General features: G+C 40.8%; 1 protein-coding gene across 2 annotated transcripts in view; it reads right to left on the reverse strand.

Annotated features, from left to right (window-relative positions):
* Window positions 1-17430, reverse strand: part of SYTL4 (synaptotagmin like 4) — a 222535-nt gene that overhangs the window by 40704 nt on the left and 164401 nt on the right. For both annotated transcript variants that reach the window (XM_053699378.1, XM_053699379.1), the window contains 3 exons: window positions 14733-14835; window positions 2550-2711; window positions 2018-2123 (listed from right to left, as the gene is read on the reverse strand). In XM_053699378.1, the coding sequence (XP_053555353.1) occupies window positions 2018-2123; window positions 2550-2711; window positions 14733-14835 (371 nt within the window). The remainder of the gene's footprint in view (window positions 1-2017; window positions 2124-2549; window positions 2712-14732; window positions 14836-17430) is intronic.

Here is a 17430-nt window from a genome sequence, read left to right on the forward strand (position 1 = left end):
TTTGAACCTATGCATTCATTGGACATTAAATTACTTTCTTGGAAAGTTTTGTTCCTTTTGGCCATCTCTTCTGCTAGAAGAGTTTCTGAATTATCTGCTCTTTCGTGTGAGTCTCCTTTTCTGATTTTTCATCAGGATAAGGCGGTGTTGCGAACTTCTTTTGAATTTTTACCTAAAGTTGTGAATTCCAACAACATTAGTAGAGAAATTGTGGTTCCTTCATTATGTCCTAATCCTAAGAATTCTAAGGAGAAATCATTACATTCTTTGGATGTTGTTAGAGCTTTGAAATATTATGTTGAAGCTACGAAATCTTTCCGTAAGACTTCTAGTCTATTTGTTATCTTTTCCGGTTCTAGGAAAGGCCAGAAAGCTTCTGCCATTTCTTTGGCATCTTGGTTGAAATCTTTAATTCATCTTGCCTATGTTGAGTCGGGTAAAACTCCGCCTCAAAGCATTACAGCTCATTCTACTAGGTCAGTATCTACTTCCTGGGCGTTTAGGAATGAAGCTTCGGTTGACCAGATCTGCAAAGCAGCAACTTGGTCTTCTTTGCATACTTTTACTAAATTCTACCATTTTGATGTATTTTCTTCTTCTGAAGCAGTTTTTGGTAGAAAAGTTCTTCAGGCAGCGGTTTCAGTTTGAATCTTCTGCTTATGTTTTTTGTTAAACTTTATTTTGGGTGTGGATTATTTTCAGCAGGAATTGGCTGTCTTTATTTTATCCCTCCCTCTCTAGTGACTCTTGTGTGGAAAGATCCACATCTTGGGTAGTCATTATCCCATACGTCACTAGCTCATGGACTCTTGTTAATTACATGAAAGAAAACATAATTTATGTAAGAACTTACCTGATAAATTCATTTCTTTCATATTAACAAGAGTCCATGAGGCCCACCCTTTTTTGTGGTGGTTATGATTTTTTTGTATAAAGCACAATTATTCCAATTCCTTATTTTATATGCTTCGCACTTTTTCTTATCACCCCACTTCTTGGCTATTCGTTAAACTGATTTGTGGGTGTGGTGAGGGGTGTATTTATAGGCATTTTAAGGTTTGGGAAACTTTGCCCCTCCTGGTAGGAATGTATATCCCATACGTCACTAGCTCATGGACTCTTGTTAATATGAAAGAAATGAATTTATCAGGTAAGTTCTTACATAAATTATGTTTTATTTAAGAACTTGCCAATATGAAAGAAATTAATTTATCAGGTAAGAGTCCATGAGGCCTACCCTTTTTATGGTGGTTATTTTTTTTTGTATAAAAGCACAATTACTTTACCGGTTCCTCTTTTTATATGCTTTTTTACTCCTTTTGTTATCACCTCACTACTTGGCTATTTGTTAAAACTGAGTTGTGGGTGTGTTAGGAGGTGTATTTATAGGCATTTTGAGGTTTGGGAGACTTTACCCCCTCCTGGTTGGAATGTATATCCCATACATCACTAGCTCATGGACTCTTGCCAATATGAAAGAAATGAATTTATCAGGTAAGTTGTTACAAAAATTATGTTTTTGCACCTTTATTTGAGTAGTAGGGTAAAAAGGTAAGAATTACTACCTGCCCCAGTCCTTTTAGCAGGCCACCTCCAATAACTGCCTATCCACACCCCTGGACTAGAGTGGTTCTGCCCTCAGAACACCTGTGACTTCAATACCCTTGCCCTGTCCTTTGAACAACCGGAACTAAAACACAACACTACAATCACCACAGCATAGAAATGCCATAAAACTCTAAAATGATATATTGGTTATACCATTGGTAACCAAAACATTAGTTTTTTTTCCCAAAAACTAGTTTGCTGCAGTGTCAGTAACATAAATGTATGTTCCTTAAGGAAGTCTAGGAGGAAAACCTTCCTAAGAGGACGGCAAAACCGCTAAATCATTCAGGATTTGGGCAAGAACAAAGACTGCTTTCACCCAGGGTCTTTTTCGCAAAAATGTACTTTTATTTTTTTTAAAGTAATTGATAAAAATAAATAAATAAATGTGTAGGTCATCTGAACCTACTTTTTCTCCTCTCACTTCCACCAGGGACCTTGGAAGGTGGGATGTACTTCAATGAGACAACTAATTCACCTTTGTAGTTGGTGAAACCTCCATTATCTCCACTATTCTGCAAGACAAATATGACATTGTTTGTTATAAACGCATTATTATTGAAGAACATAAAATAAAAATGTCATTATTTATTTATTTTTTGTCCGTCATTTACATTATTTTTTTTTCACATTTAAAAGACTGCTAAAGCCATAGTTGCACACAATTCAAGCATGAGTACCGATTGCTCATTGGTTGCATAGGAAAATATCTTTCAAATACACAAAAGGAATATAACTTTACAATCCCTTTAAACTATGTAGCAACAAAAATATCTATTTTGCAACATTATATAGTATGTCTGATCACTATAACAGATTGCATTTCATTTATTTACTACACATAGTAGAGGGTTTACATTACATATTAAAGCTATTTTCAGAAGTCAGAAATAAAAGTAGGCCAAGTATTGCCAATTTAATACAAACCGTACAGTAGTTACCTTTCCATGCAGTGGAAGACATTCATCGGCCAAGATGTCAAAGTTCCAGGAATTCAATGGGAGATTCACTTCTCCTAGGAAGGTGTTCCTTCCAAAGCGGTCATGGTGCCAGACAGACAGCTGCAACGTTCTCAAGAGCAACATAGATTCTGGAACTACATACTAAAAGAAAGTGTGCAGCAAAGCGAAAACATGATATACAAGACTGTGCTGTCTATGAAATAAAAAAACAAAACAGCACAAAGATCCATTACCATTGTGCTTCACGTTTTAAACATAATGTAAACTAAAACAGGAGGTTTAAAAAAAATATTTGTTCTGAGCTATTTGCATTCTATGTAATGCATATTTGAAATCCAGGCCTTCTTGCAAAGACTCAACAGGTTCTATCAGTGTTCCACAAAAAACAGAATTTATGTTTACCTGATAAATTTCTTTCTCCAACGGTGTGTCCGGTCCACGGCGTCATCCTTACTTGTGGGATATTCTCTTCCCCAACAGGAAATGGCAAAGAGCCCAGCAAAGCTGGTCACATGATCCCTCCTAGGCTCCGCCTACCCCAGTCATTCGACCGACGTTAAGGAGGAATATTTGCATAGGAGAAACCATATGGTACCGTGGTGACTGTAGATAAAGAAAATAAATTATCAGACCTGATTAAAAAACCAGGGCGGGCCGTGGACCGGACACACCGTTGGAGAAAGAAATTTATCAGGTAAACATAAATTCTGTTTTCTCCAACATAGGTGTGTCCGGTCCACGGCGTCATCCTTACTTGTGGGAACCAATACCAAAGCTTTAGGACACGGATGAAGGGAGGGAGCAAATCAGGTCACCTAAATGGAAGGCACCACGGCTTGCAAAACCTTTCTCCCAAAAATAGCCTCAGAAGAAGCAAAAGTATCAAACTTGTAAAATTTGGTAAAAGTGTGCAGAGAAGACCAAGTCGCTGCCCTACATATCTGATCAACAGAAGCCTCGTTCTTGAAGGCCCATGTGGAAGCCACAGCCCTAGTGGAATGAGCTGTGATTCTTTCGGGAGGCTGCCGTCCGGCAGTCTCGTAAGCCAATCTGATGATGCTTTTAATCCAAAAAGAGAGAGAGGTAGAAGTTGCTTTTTGACCTCTCCTTTTACCTGAATAAACAACAAACAAGGAAGATGTTTGTCTAAAATCCTTTGTAGCATCTAAATAGAATTTTAGAGCGCGAACAACATCCAAATTGTGCAACAAACGTTCCTTCTTTGAAACTGGTTTTGGACACAGAGAAGGTACGATAATCTCCTGGTTAATGTTTTTGTTAGAAACAACTTTTGGAAGAAAACCAGGTTTAGTACGTAAAACCACCTTATCTGCATGGAACACCAGATAAGGAGGAGAACACTGCAGAGCAGATAATTCTGAGACTCTTCTAGCAGAAGAAATCGCAACTAAAAACAAAACTTTCCAAGATAATAACTTAATATCAACGGAATGTAAGGGTTCAAACGGAACCCCCTGAAGAACTGAAAGAACTAAATTGAGACTCCAAGGAGGAGTCAAAGGTTTGTAAACAGGCTTGATTCTAACCAGAGCCTGAACAAAGGCTTGAACATCTGGCACAGCTGCCAGCTTTTTGTGAAGTAATACCGACAAGGCAGAAATCTGTCCCTTCAGGGAACTTGCAGATAATCCTTTTTCCAATCCTTCTTGAAGGAAGGATAGAATCCTAGGAATGTTAACCTTGTCCCAAGGGAATCCTTTAGATTCACACCAACAGATATATTTTTTCCAAATTTTGTGGTAAATCTTTCTAGTTACAGGCTTTCTGGCCTGAACAAGAGTATCAATAACAGAATCTGAGAATCCTCGCTTCGATAAAATCAAGCGTTCAATCTCCAAGCAGTCAGCTGGAGTGAAACCAGATTCGGATGTTCGAACGGACCCTGAACAAGAAGGTCTCGTCTCAAAGGTAGCTTCCAAGGTGGAGCCGATGACATATTCACCAGATCTGCATACCAAGTCCTGCGTGGCCACGCAGGAGCTATCAAGATCACCGACGCCCTCTCCTGATTGATCCTGGCTACCAGCCTGGGGATGAGAGGAAATGGCGGGAACACATAAGCTAGTTTGAAGGTCCAAGGTGCTACTAGTGCATCCACTAGAGCCGCCTTGGGATCCCTGGATCTGGCCCCGTAGCAAGGAACTTTGAAGTTCTGACGAGAGGCCATCAGATCCATGTCTGGAATGCCCCACAGGTGAGTGACTTGGGCAAAGATTTCCGGATGGAGTTCCCACTCCCCCGGATGCAATGTCTGACGACTCAGAAAATCCGCTTCCCAATTTTCCACTCCTGGGATGTGGATAGCAGACAGGTGGCAGGAGTGAGACTCCGCCCATAGAATGATTTTGGTCACTTCTTCCATCGCTAGGGAACTCCTTGTTCCCCCCTGATGGTTGATGTACGCAACAGTTGTCATGTTGTCTGATTGAAACCGTATGAACTTGGTCCTCGCTAGCCGAGGCCAGGCCTTGAGAGCATTGAATATCGCTCTCAGTTCCAGAATATTTATCGGTAGAAGAGATTCTTCCCGAGACCAAAGACCCTGAGCTTTCAGGGATCCCCAGACCGCGCCCCAGCCCATCAGACTGGCGTCGGTCGTGACAATGACCCACTCTGGTCTGCGGAACGTCATCCCTTGAGACAGATTGTCCAGGGACAGCCACCAACGGAGTGAGTCTCTGGTCCTCTGATTTACTTGTATCTTCGGAGACAAGTCTGTATAGTCCCCATTCCACTGACTGAGCATGCACAGTTGTAATGGTCTTAGATGAATGCGCGCAAAAGGAACTATGTCCATCGCCGCTACCATCAACCCGATCACTTCCATGCACTGAGCTATGGAAGGAAGAGGAACAGAATGAAGTATCCGACAAGAGTCTAGAAGTTTTGTTTTTCTGGCCTCTGTTAGAAAGATCCTCATTTCTAAGGAGTCTATAATTGTTCCCAAGAAGGGAACCCTTGTTGACGGGGATAGAGAACTCTTTTCCACGTTCACTTTCCAGCCGTGAGATCTTAGAAAGGCCAGGACAATGTCCGTGTGAGCCTTTGCTTGAGGAAGGGACGACGCTTGAATCAGAATGTCGTCCAGGTAAGGTACTACTGCAATGCCCCTTGGTCTTAGCACCGCTAGAAGGGACCCTAGTACCTTTGTGAAAATCCTTGGAGCAGTGGCTAATCCGAAAGGAAGCGCCACGAACTGGTAATGTTTGTCCAGGAATGCAAACCTTAGGAACCGATGATGTTCCTTGTGGATAGGAATATGTAGATACGCATCCTTTAAATCCACCGTGGTCATGAATTGACCCTCCTGGATGGAAGGAAGAATAGTTCGAATGGTTTCCATCTTGAAAGATGGAACCTTGAGAAACTTGTTTAAGATCTTGAGATCTAAGATTGGTCTGAACGTTCCCTCTTTTTTGGGAACTATGAACAGATTGGAGTAGAACCCCATCCCTTGTTCTCTTAGTGGAACAGGATGAATCACTCCCATTTTTAACAGGTCTTCTACACAATGTAAGAACGCCTGTCTTTTTATGTGGTCTGAAGACAACTGAGACCTGTGGAACCTCCCCCTTGGGGGAAGTCCCTTGAATTCCAGAAGATAACCCTGGGAGACTATTTCTAGCGCCCAAGGATCCAGAACATCTCTTGCCCAAGCCTGAGCGAAGAGAGAGAGTCTGCCCCCCACCAGATCCGGTCCCGGATCGGGGGCCAATATTTCATGCTGTCTTGGTAGCAGTGGCAGGCTTCTTGGCCTGCTTTCCCTTGTTCCAGCCTTGCATTGGTCTCCAAGCTGGCTTGGCTTGAGAAGTATTACCCTCTTGCTTAGAGGACGTAGCACTTTGGGCTGGTCCGTTTTTACGAAAGGGACGAAAATTAGGTCTGTTTTTCGCCTTGAAAGGCCGATCCTGAGGAAGGGCGTGGCCCTTACCCCCAGTGATATCCGAGATAATCTCTTTCAAGTCAGGGCCAAACAGCGTTTTCCCCTTGAAAGGAATGTTTAGTAGCTTGTTCTTGGAAGACGCATCAGCCGACCAAGATTTCAACCAAAGCGCTCTGCGCGCCACAATAGCAAACCCAGAATTCTTAGCCGCTAACCTAGCCAATTGCAAAGTGGCGTCTAGGGTGAAAGAATTAGCCAATTTGAGAGCATTGATTCTGTCCATAATCTCCTCAGAAGGAGGAGAATCACTATCGAGCGCCTTTATCAGCTCATCAAACCAGAAACATGCGGCTGTAGTGACAGGGACAATGCATGAAATTGGTTGTAGAAGGTAACCCTGCTGAACAAACATCTTTTTAAGCAAACCTTCTAATTTTTTATCCATAGGATCTTTGAAAGCACAACTATCCTCTATGGGTATAGTGGTGCGTTTGTTTAAAGTAGAAACCGCTCCCTCGACCTTGGGGACTGTCTGCCATAAGTCCTTTCTGGGGTCGACCATAGGAAACAATTTTTTAAATATGGGGGGAGGGACGAAAGGAATACCGGGCCTTTCCCATTCTTTATTAACAATGTCCGCCACCCGCTTGGGTATAGGAAAAGCTTCTGGGAGCTCCGGCACCTCTAGGAACTTGTCCATTTTACATAGTTTCTCTGGGATGACCAACTTTTCACAATCATCCAGAGTGGATAATACCTCCTTAAGCAGAATGCGGAGATGTTCCAACTTAAATTTAAATGCAATTACATCAGGTTCAGCCTGTTGAGAAATGTACCCTGAATCAGTAATTTCTCCCTCAGACAAAACCTCCCTGGCCCCCTCAGATTGGGTTAGGGGCCCTTCAGAGATATTAATATCAGCGTCGTCATGCTCTTCAGTAACTAAAACAGAGCAGCCACGCTTACGCTGACAAGGGTTCAATTTGGCTAAAATGTTTTTGACAGAATTATCCATTACAGCCGTTAATTGTTGCATAGTAAGGAGTATTGGCGCGCTAGATGTACTAGGGGCCTCCTGAGTGGGCAAGACTCGTGTAGACGAAGGAGGGAATGATGCAGTACCATGCTTACTCCCCTCACTTGAGGAATCATCTTGGGCATCATTGTCATTATCACATAAATCACATTTATTTAAATGAACAGGAATTCTGGCTTCCCCACATTCAGAACACAGTCTATCTGGTAGTTCAGACATGTTAAACAGGCATAAACTTGATAATAAAGTACAAAAAACGTTTTAAAATAAAACCGTTACTGTCACTTTAAATTTTAAACTGAACACACTTTATTACTGCAATTGCGAAAAAACATGAAGGAATTGTACAAAATTCACCAAATTTTCACCACAGTGTCTTAAAGCCTTAAAAGTATTGCACACCAAATTTGGAAGCTTTAACCCTTAAAATAACGGAACCGGAGCCGTTTTAACACTTTAACCCCTTTACAGTCCCTGGTATCTGCTTTGCTGAGACCCAACCAAACCCAAAGGGGAATACGATACCAAATGACGCTTCAGAAAGTCTTTTCTAAGTATCAGAGCTCCTCTCACATGCGACTGCATGCCATGCCTCTCAAAAACAAGTGCGCCACACCGGCGCGAAAATGAGGCTCTGCTTATGCTTTGGGAAAGCCCCAGAGAAATAAGGTGTCTAATACAGTGCCTGCCGATATTATAATATCAATATACCCAGATAAAATGATTCCTCAAGGCTAAATATGTTTTAAAACTGAATCGATTTAGCCCAGAAAAGTCTACAATCTTAATAAGCCCTTGTGAAGCCCTTATTTACCATCGTAATAAACATGGCTTACCGGATCCCATAGGGAAAAATGACAGCTTCCAGCATTACATCGTCTTGTTAGAATGTGTCATACCTCAAGCAGCAAGAGACTGCACACTGTTCCCCCAACTGAAGTTAATTGCTCTCAACAGTCCTGTGTGGAACAGCCATGGATTTTAGTTACGGTGCTAAAATCATTTTCCTCATACAAACAGAAATCTTCATCTCTTTTCTGTTTCTGAGTAAATAGTACATACCAGCACTATTTTAAAATAACAAACTCTTGATTGAATAATAAAAACTACAGTTAAACACTAAAAAACTCTAAGCCATCTCCGTGGAGATGTTGCCTGTACAACGGCAAAGAGAATGACTGGGGTAGGCGGAGCCTAGGAGGGATCATGTGACCAGCTTTGCTGGGCTCTTTGCCATTTCCTGTTGGGGAAGAGAATATCCCACAAGTAAGGATGACGCCGTGGACCGGACACACCTATGTTGGAGAAAACAAAGGCTTTGCATTTGCAAAAGCAGAGTAAATTAGAAATATGTATTTTGTAGCTGTATGCTTCCTTAAAGATTTTAATACTTTTATTCTCATTGCTAAATATGAAAAATGGATGCTCATTCTATACCAAGGCTCTTTAAGCTTTCCAATGTGTCCTCGTGTAATTATTTTTAAGAACAAATTTTAAAAACACTACTAAATAAAAACGCACTTATGTATAATTTATCTACATAGCATCCCCATTGTTTTGCCATTTTGAGCGCTGAAATCTGCCTTCTAACAATATTGCTTCTATTGCACAGATCTACAAAAACAAATATATAATTGACAAAAATGTTGTGCAATCTGCTCTTGATTGATATATAAATCAGTTTAGAGATGTGAAAAGGCAGGAAATGTGTGGAGCGTGTGGTTGAAGAACCAACAAATAAAATGATACATTTTTGATTCCTTTTATTATTTATTAATTATATTAAGTAGCTATTCACAACTCCTCAAAGTTGATCAATATTCTAAGTTTAAATGTAACTGCTTTCCAATGTACTTCTAGTATCAAAACTGCTTTGTTATCTTAGTATCCTTTTTTAAAAACAGAATTTATGCTTACCTGATAAATTACTTTCTCCAACGGTGTGTCCGGTCCACGGCGTCATCCTTACTTGTGGGATATTCTCTTCCCCAACAGGAAATGGCAAAGAGCCCAGCAAAGCTGGTCACATGATCCCCCCTAGGCTCCGCCTTCCCCAGTCATTCGACCGACGTAAAGGAGGAATATGCATAGGAGAAATCATATGATACCGTGGTGACTGTAGTTAGAGAAAATAAATCATCAGACCTGATTAAAAACCAGGGCGGGCCGTGGACCGGACACACCGTTGGAGAAAGTAATTTATCAGGTAAGCATAAATTCTGTTTTCTCCAACATAGGTGTGTCCGGTCCACGGCGTCATCCTTACTTGTGGGAACCAATACCAAAGCTTTAGGACACGGATGATGGGAGGGAACAAATCAGGTCGCCTAGATGGAAGGCACCACGGCTTGCAAAACCTTTCTCCCAAAAATAGCCTCAGATGAAGCAAAAGTATCAAATTTGTAGAATTTGGTAAAAGTGTGCAGTGAAGACCAAGTCGCTGCCTTACATATCTGATCAACAGAAGCCTCGTTCTTGAAGGCCCAAGTGGAAGCCACAGCCCTAGTGGAGTGAGCTGTGATTCTTTCAGGAGGCTGCCGTCCGGCAGTCTCATAAGCCAATCGGATAATGCTTTTAAGCCAAAAAGAGAGAGAGGTAGAAGTTGCTTTTTGACCTCTCCTTTTACCAGAATAAACAACAAACAAAGAAGATGTTTGTCTGAAATCCTTAGTGGCTGCTAAGTAAAATTTGAGAGCACGAACTACATCCAAGTTGTGCAACAAACGTTCCTTCTTTGAAACTGGATTAGGACACAAAGAAGGCACAACTATCTCCTGGTTAATATTTTTGTTAGAAACAACTTTCGGAAGAAAACCAGGTTTAGTACGCAAAACCACCTTATCTGCATGGAACACCAGATATGGAGGAGAACACTGCAGAGCAGATAACTCTGAAACTCTTCTTGCAGAAGAAATTGCAACCAAAAACAAAACTTTCCAAGATAATAACTTTATATCAACGGAATGTAGGGGTTCAAACGGAATCCCCTGAAGAACTGAAAGAACTAGATTTAGACTCCAGGGAGGAGTCAAATTTTTGTAAACAGGCTTGATTCTAACCAGAGCCTGAACAAAAGCTTGCACGTCAGGCACAGCCGCCAGCTTTTTGTGAAGTAAAACAGATAAAGCAGAAATCTGTCCCTTCAAAGAACTTGCAGATAATCCTTTCTCCAAACCTTCTTGAAGAAAGGATAGAATCCTAGGAATTTTTATCTTGTTCCATGGGAATCCTTTAGATTCACACCAACAGATATATCTTTTCCATATTTTATGGTAGATTTTTCTAGTTACAGGCTTTCTAGCCTGAACAAGAGTATCAATGACAGAATCTGAGAACCCTCGCTTTGATAAAATCAAGCGTTCAATCTCCAAGCAGTCAGTTGGAGTGAGGCCAGATTCGGATGTTCGAACGGACCTTGAACAAGAAGGTCCTGTCTCAGAGGTAGCTTCCATGGTGGAGCCGATGACATATTCACCAGGTCTGCATACCAAGTCCTGCGTGGCCACGCAGGAGCTATCAAGATCACCGATACCCTCTCCTGTTTGATCCTGGCTACCAGCCTGGGAATGAGAGGAAACGGTGGGAACACATTAGCTAGGTTGAAGGTCCAAGGTGCTACTAGTGCATCCACTAGAGCCGCCTTGGGATCCCTGGATCTGGACCCGTAGGAAGGAACCTTGAAGTTCTGGCGAGACGCCATCAGATCCATGTCTGGGATGCCCCATAATTGAGTTATGTGGGCAAAGATTTCCGGATGGAGTTCCCACTCCCCCGGATGAAATGTCTGACGACTCAGAAAATCCGCTACCCAATTGTCCACTCCTGGGATGTGGATTGCAGACAAATGGCAGGAGTGAGTCTCCGCCCATTGAATTATTTTGGTCACTTCTTCCATCGCCAGGGAACTCCTTGTTCCCCCCTGATGGTTGATATACGCAACCGTCGTCATGTTGTCTGATTGAAACCTTATGAATTTGGCCTTTGCTAGCTGAGGCCAAGCCCTGAGAGCATTGAATATCGCTCTTAGTTCCAGAATGTTTATCGGTAGCAGAGATTCTTCCCGAGACCAAAGACCCTGAGCTTTCAGGGGTTCCCAGACCGCGCCCCAGCCCACCAGACTGGCGTCGGTCGTGACAATGACCCACTCTGGTCTGCGGAAGCTCATCCCTTGTGACAGGTTGTCCAGGGTCAGCCACCAACGGAGTGAATCTCTGGTCCTCTGATCTACTTGTATCGTTGGAGACAAGTCTGTATAATCCCCATTCCACTGTCTGAGCATGCACAGTTGTAATGGTCTTAGATGAATTCGCGCAAAAGGAACTATGTCCATTGCCGCCACCATCAAACCTATTACTTCCATGCACTGCGCTATGGAAGGAAGAAGAACAGAATGAAGTACTTGACAAGAGTTTAGAAGTTTTGATTTTCTGGCTTCTGTCAGAAAAATCCTCATTTCTAAGGAGTCTATTATTGTTCCCAAGAAGGGGACTCTTTTTGACGGAGATAGAGAACTTTTCTCTACGTTCACTTTCCACCCGTGAGATCTGAGAAAGGCTAGGACAATGTCCGTATGAGCCTTTGCTTGTGACAGGGACGACGCTTGAATCAGAATGTCGTCCAAGTAAGGTACTACTGCAATGCCTCTCGGTCTTAGCACCGCTAGAAGGGACCCTAGTACCTTTGTGAAAATTCTTGGGGCAGTGGCTAATCCGAATGGAAGTGCCACAAACTGGTAATGTTTGTCCAGAAAGGCGAACCTTAGGAACTGATGATGTTCCTTGTGGATAGGAATATGTAGATACGCATCCTTTAAATCCACCGTGGTCATGAATTGACCTTCCTGGATGGTAGGAAGAATTGTTCGAATGGTTTCCATTTTGAACGATGGAACCCTGAGAAATTTGTTTAGGATCTTGAGATCCAAGATTGGTCTGAATGTTCCCTCTTTTTTGGGAACTATGAACAGATTGGAGTAGAATCCCATCCCTTGTTCCTTTAATGGAACGGGATGAATCACTCCCATTTTTAACAGGTCTTCTACACAATGTAAGAATGCCTGTTTTTTTATGTGGTCTGAAGACAATTGAGACCTGTGGAACCTTCCCCTTGGGGGTAGCTCCTTGAATTCCAGAAGATAACCTTGGGAGACTATTTCTAGGGCCCAAGGATCCAGAACATCTCTTGCCCATGCCTGAGCGAAGAGAGAAAGTCTGCCCCCCACCAGATCCGGTCCCGGATCGGGGGCCAACATCTCATGCTGTCTTTGTAGCAGTAGCAGGCTTCTTGGCCTGCTTTCCTTTGTTCCAGCCTTGCATTGGCCTCCAGGCAGGCTTGGCTTGAGACGTATTACCCTCTTGCTTAGAGGGTGTAGAACTTGAGGCTGGTCCGTTTCTACGAAAGGGACGAAAATTAGGTTTATTTTTAGCCTTGAAAGACCTATCCTGAGGAAGGGCATGGCCCTTTCCCCCAGTGATATCTGAAATAATCTCTTTCAAATCAGGGCCAAACAGCGTTTTCCCCTTGAAAGGAATATTAAGCAATTTGTTCTTGGATGACGCATCCGCTGACCAAGACTTTAGCCAAAGCGCCCTGCGCGCCACAATAGCAAACCCTGAATTTTTCGCCGCTAATCTAGCTAATTGCAGGGTAGCGTCTAGAGTAAAAGAGTTAGCCAATTTAAGAGCACGAATTCTGTCCATAATCTCCTCATAAGAGGTATCTTTATCCAGCGACTTTTCTAGTTCATCAAACCAGAAACACGCTGCTGTAGTAACAGGAACAATGCATGAAATTGGCTGTAGAAGGTAACCTTGCTGAACAAACATCTTTTTAAGCAAACCTTCTAACTTTTTATCCATAGGATCTTTGAAAGCACAACTATCTTCTATAGGGATAGTAGTGCGTTTGTTTAAAGTAGAGACCGCCCCCTCGACCTTAGGGACTGTCTGCCATAAGTCCTTTCTGGGGTCGACTATAGGAAACAATTTCTTAAATATAGGGGGAGGGACAAAAGGTATGCCGGGCCTTTCCCATTCTTTGTTTACAATATCCGCCACCCGCTTGGGTATAGGAAAAGCTTCGGGGGGCACCGGGACCTCTAGGAACTTATCCATCTTACATAATTTCTCTGGAATGACCAAATTGTCACAATCATCCAGAGTAGATAACACCTCCTTAAGCAGAGCGCGGAGATGTTCCAATTTAAATTTGAACGTAATAACATCAGGTTCAGCTTGTTGAGAAATTTTTCCTGAATCTGAAATTTCTCCCTCAGACAAAACCTCCCTAGCCCCTTCAGACTGGTGTAAGGGCATGTCAGAACCATTATCATCTGCGCCCTCATGCTCTTCAGTATCTAAAACAGAGCAGTCGCGCTTTCGCTGATAAGTGGGCATTTTGGCTAAAATGTTTTTAATAGAATTATCCATTACAGCCGTTAATTGTTGCATAGTAAGAAGAATAGGCGCACTAGATGTACTAGGGGCCTCTTGTGTGGGCAAGACTGGTGTAGACACATAAGGGGATGATGCCACCAAAAAACTCTAAGCCATCTCCGTGGAGATGTTGCCTGTACAACGGCAAAGAGAATGACTGGGGAAGGCGGAGCCTAGGGGGGATCATGTGACCAGCTTTGCTGGGCTCTTTGCCATTTCCTGTTGGGGAAGAGAATATCCCACAAGTAAGGATGACGCCGTGGACCGGACACACCTATGTTGGAGAGAAGAATACCTAGGTAGGCTTAGGAAGTACAATGCATTACTGGGAACTAGCTGCTGATAGGTGGCTGCACTTATATGCCTATTGCCATTGGCTCACCCGGTGTACTTAGCTAGCTCCCAGTAGTGCATTGCTCCTTTTCAACAAAGGATACCAAACTAATAAAGCAAATTTGATAAAAGAATTTTAAACAACTTTCCAATTTAATTCTATGTTCTGAATCTGAATCATGAAAGAAACATTTTAGGTTTCCTATCCCTTTAATATGCCAATATGTGAGGCTTTGTTTGTATGAATGTAATACATTTTTTGGCTGTGTCTGAGATAGTCTACATATGCAACTTATAAAATACACATTTTGATTTACAAAATATTGTTTTAAAAACGAGAAAAATACAATCAAACATTTTTGCTATATAAATCCTTGTATCAAGCTTCAAACAAAGTAGATCCTGAAAAAGAAGTCAGGGGTTGTCTTCTAAATAATTCAAATTTTTAGATTTACCTTAAAGACTTCCACAAACACAGGGTTAGTTGTGTTGCGCTTAATTGTAGTTTTGCGCTTTCCTTGACGTGACTTGTCAGGCAGTAGATAAGCCTTGACATATCTGAAGGAGACATAAGGTCATATGTAAGGGCTAGACCAGTTTCATGATTTCATACACATGTAATTAATCAAATAGTTGAAGTATTAGAAGATATTATTTAAGAAAAAACAAACAAATAATTACTTATGTTCCCAGACTAGCTACGGTGGGAAACTAAGGTTTGTTTAACTTTTTGCTCTGAACACTTTGGCCTTGAAAGATATTTAGTGCAATAAGTTTTAATACAACTACGGCCTGAGAACTAATCCTTATTATGACTAATACATGCTTTTTAGACAAGGGGCCAGCTACATCACTGCTTGTACACAGCATTTTATAATGCATGCCGATAGAAGACAAGAATAAAATACTGACTACCCATATTAGGGAACAGAATGTTGTTAGCTGACTATTTTGTCAGATGAGGATCCCTAAAAAGCTGTAAAACAGTAACCAATTGACATTCAATACCCCTAGGATTTTGCAGCATCATAATTAGTTATACTTATTGCATTGATAATTAATAAAACTGTATTAGTTAATATCTGGAATTCGATTGCTATTTAATTTGTTAACAACCCAAATTAAATGCTTGTCCACATTATGATGTAATCAGGGCAGCTAGTTTTAATTTGAATTCAAGCATTTATATCCACTCATGAGAATCTATCACCTGTTACAAATCGATCACTAGTAACAGCCTAGGGAGGAGAGTACAACTTGGCAGCCAAGGGTTAAATCCCAGATAGAGTTAATGGCAACCAAGGTATTTAATACTAATCCATTTTATAGCAGGTAATGTGTTAATCACAATTCTGTATGATACTAACAACCATGGTTCTAAACAATGTTATTTGTGATAATGGCATCATTAAGTAGCCTAATCCTTAGTACTAGTATTACTGGCAGTGAGAGAGCTGGTAACATTGTACTGTGTGTTACTGGCAGGGGGAAGTTAAAGGGAAAGTAAACCAATTTTTTTTTCTTTCGTGATTCAGATAGAGCATGCATTTTTAAGCAACTTTCTAATTTACTCCTATTATCAATTTTTCTTTGTTCTCTTGCTATCTTTATTTAAAAAGCATGAATGTAAAGCTTAGAAGCCGGTCCATTTTAGGGTCAGCACCATGGATAGTGCTTGCCTATTTGTTGGCTACATTTAACCACCAATAAGCAAGTGCAACCCATGTTCTGAACCAAAAATGGGCCGGAGCTTTTACATTCCTGCTTTTTAAATAAAGATAGCAAGATAATGAAGAAAAGTTAATAGAAGAATATTAGAAAGTTTTTTTTTAAAAATTGCATGCTTCATGAAACAAAAAAAAAATGTGGGTTTAGTATTCCTTTAATCACACCTATTTGTGTGTATAAGAAATTCATATCAAGTGGGGCACTGAATTCTAGCATTGATATGTGGTATGTTTTATGTAAATTGCTTTTACCACATGTAACATGCCCTGCAGGTGACCTATGTATGTATGTGTATATATATATATATATATATATATATATATAAATATATAAATATATAAATATATATATATATATATATATATATATATATATATATATATATATATATAGACAAAAAATGCTGCTGGCTGCTCCACTGTGTATTACTTAATATGTATTACTTTTTTCTATAATGAATACTAAGGTTTCAGCAAACTAATGGGCACAATAGCAGCTGATATGTTAAAGGGATATGAAACTCAAAATTTTTTCTTTCGTGATTCAGATACAGCATGCAAATTTAAGCAACGTTCTAATTCACTCCTATTATCAATTTTTATAGGTTCTTCTTGTATTTTTATTTGCAAAAGTAGGAATGTATGCTTAGGAGCCAGCCCATCGTTAGTTCCAGCACCTGGGTAGGGCTTGCTGGTTGGTGGCAAAATGTAGCGACCAATCAGCAAGTGCTACCCAGGTGCTGAACCAAAAATGGGCTGGCTCCTTAGCTTATATTCCTGCTTTTTCTAATAAAGATACCAAGAGAACCAAACAAATTGATTATAGGAGTGAATTAAAAAGTTGGAAAAAGTGTATGCTCTATCTGAATCATGAAAGAAAACATTTGAGTTTCATATCCCTTTAATTTCTTAGCAGGATATTACAACTGCTATTTTTCTTTAATGTCTGCATCTTTATAATGCCTAGAAAGCAACTGTGCTGCTCTTTATAATCTTTAGATCTCTTTGTATCAAAGTGAATGGTTGTATTAGACTTGAGATGTTCAAACAAGAACATGGTATATTAATTCTATATTAAAGGGACACTAAACCCAAACATTTTCTTTTATGATTCAGGTAGAGAATACCATTTTAAACAACTTTCCAATTTACTTCTATTATCTAATTTGCTTCATACTTTAGATATCCTTGTTGAAGAAATAGCAGTGAACATGGGTGAGCCAATGACACAAGGCATCTATGTGCAGCCATAATTCAGCAGCTACTGAGCCTATCTAGATATGCTTTTCAGCAAATGATATAAAGAGAATGAAGCAAATTAGATAATAGAAGTAAATTAGAAAGTTATTTTCAATTGCATGCTCTTTTTAAATCATGAAAGAAAAACTTTGGGGTTCATGTCCTTTTAAGCACAATGGCCCAAAGT

Source organism: Bombina bombina, chromosome 1 (genome assembly GCF_027579735.1).
Source record: "Bombina bombina isolate aBomBom1 chromosome 1, aBomBom1.pri, whole genome shotgun sequence".
NCBI lineage: Eukaryota > Metazoa > Chordata > Amphibia > Anura > Bombinatoridae > Bombina > Bombina bombina.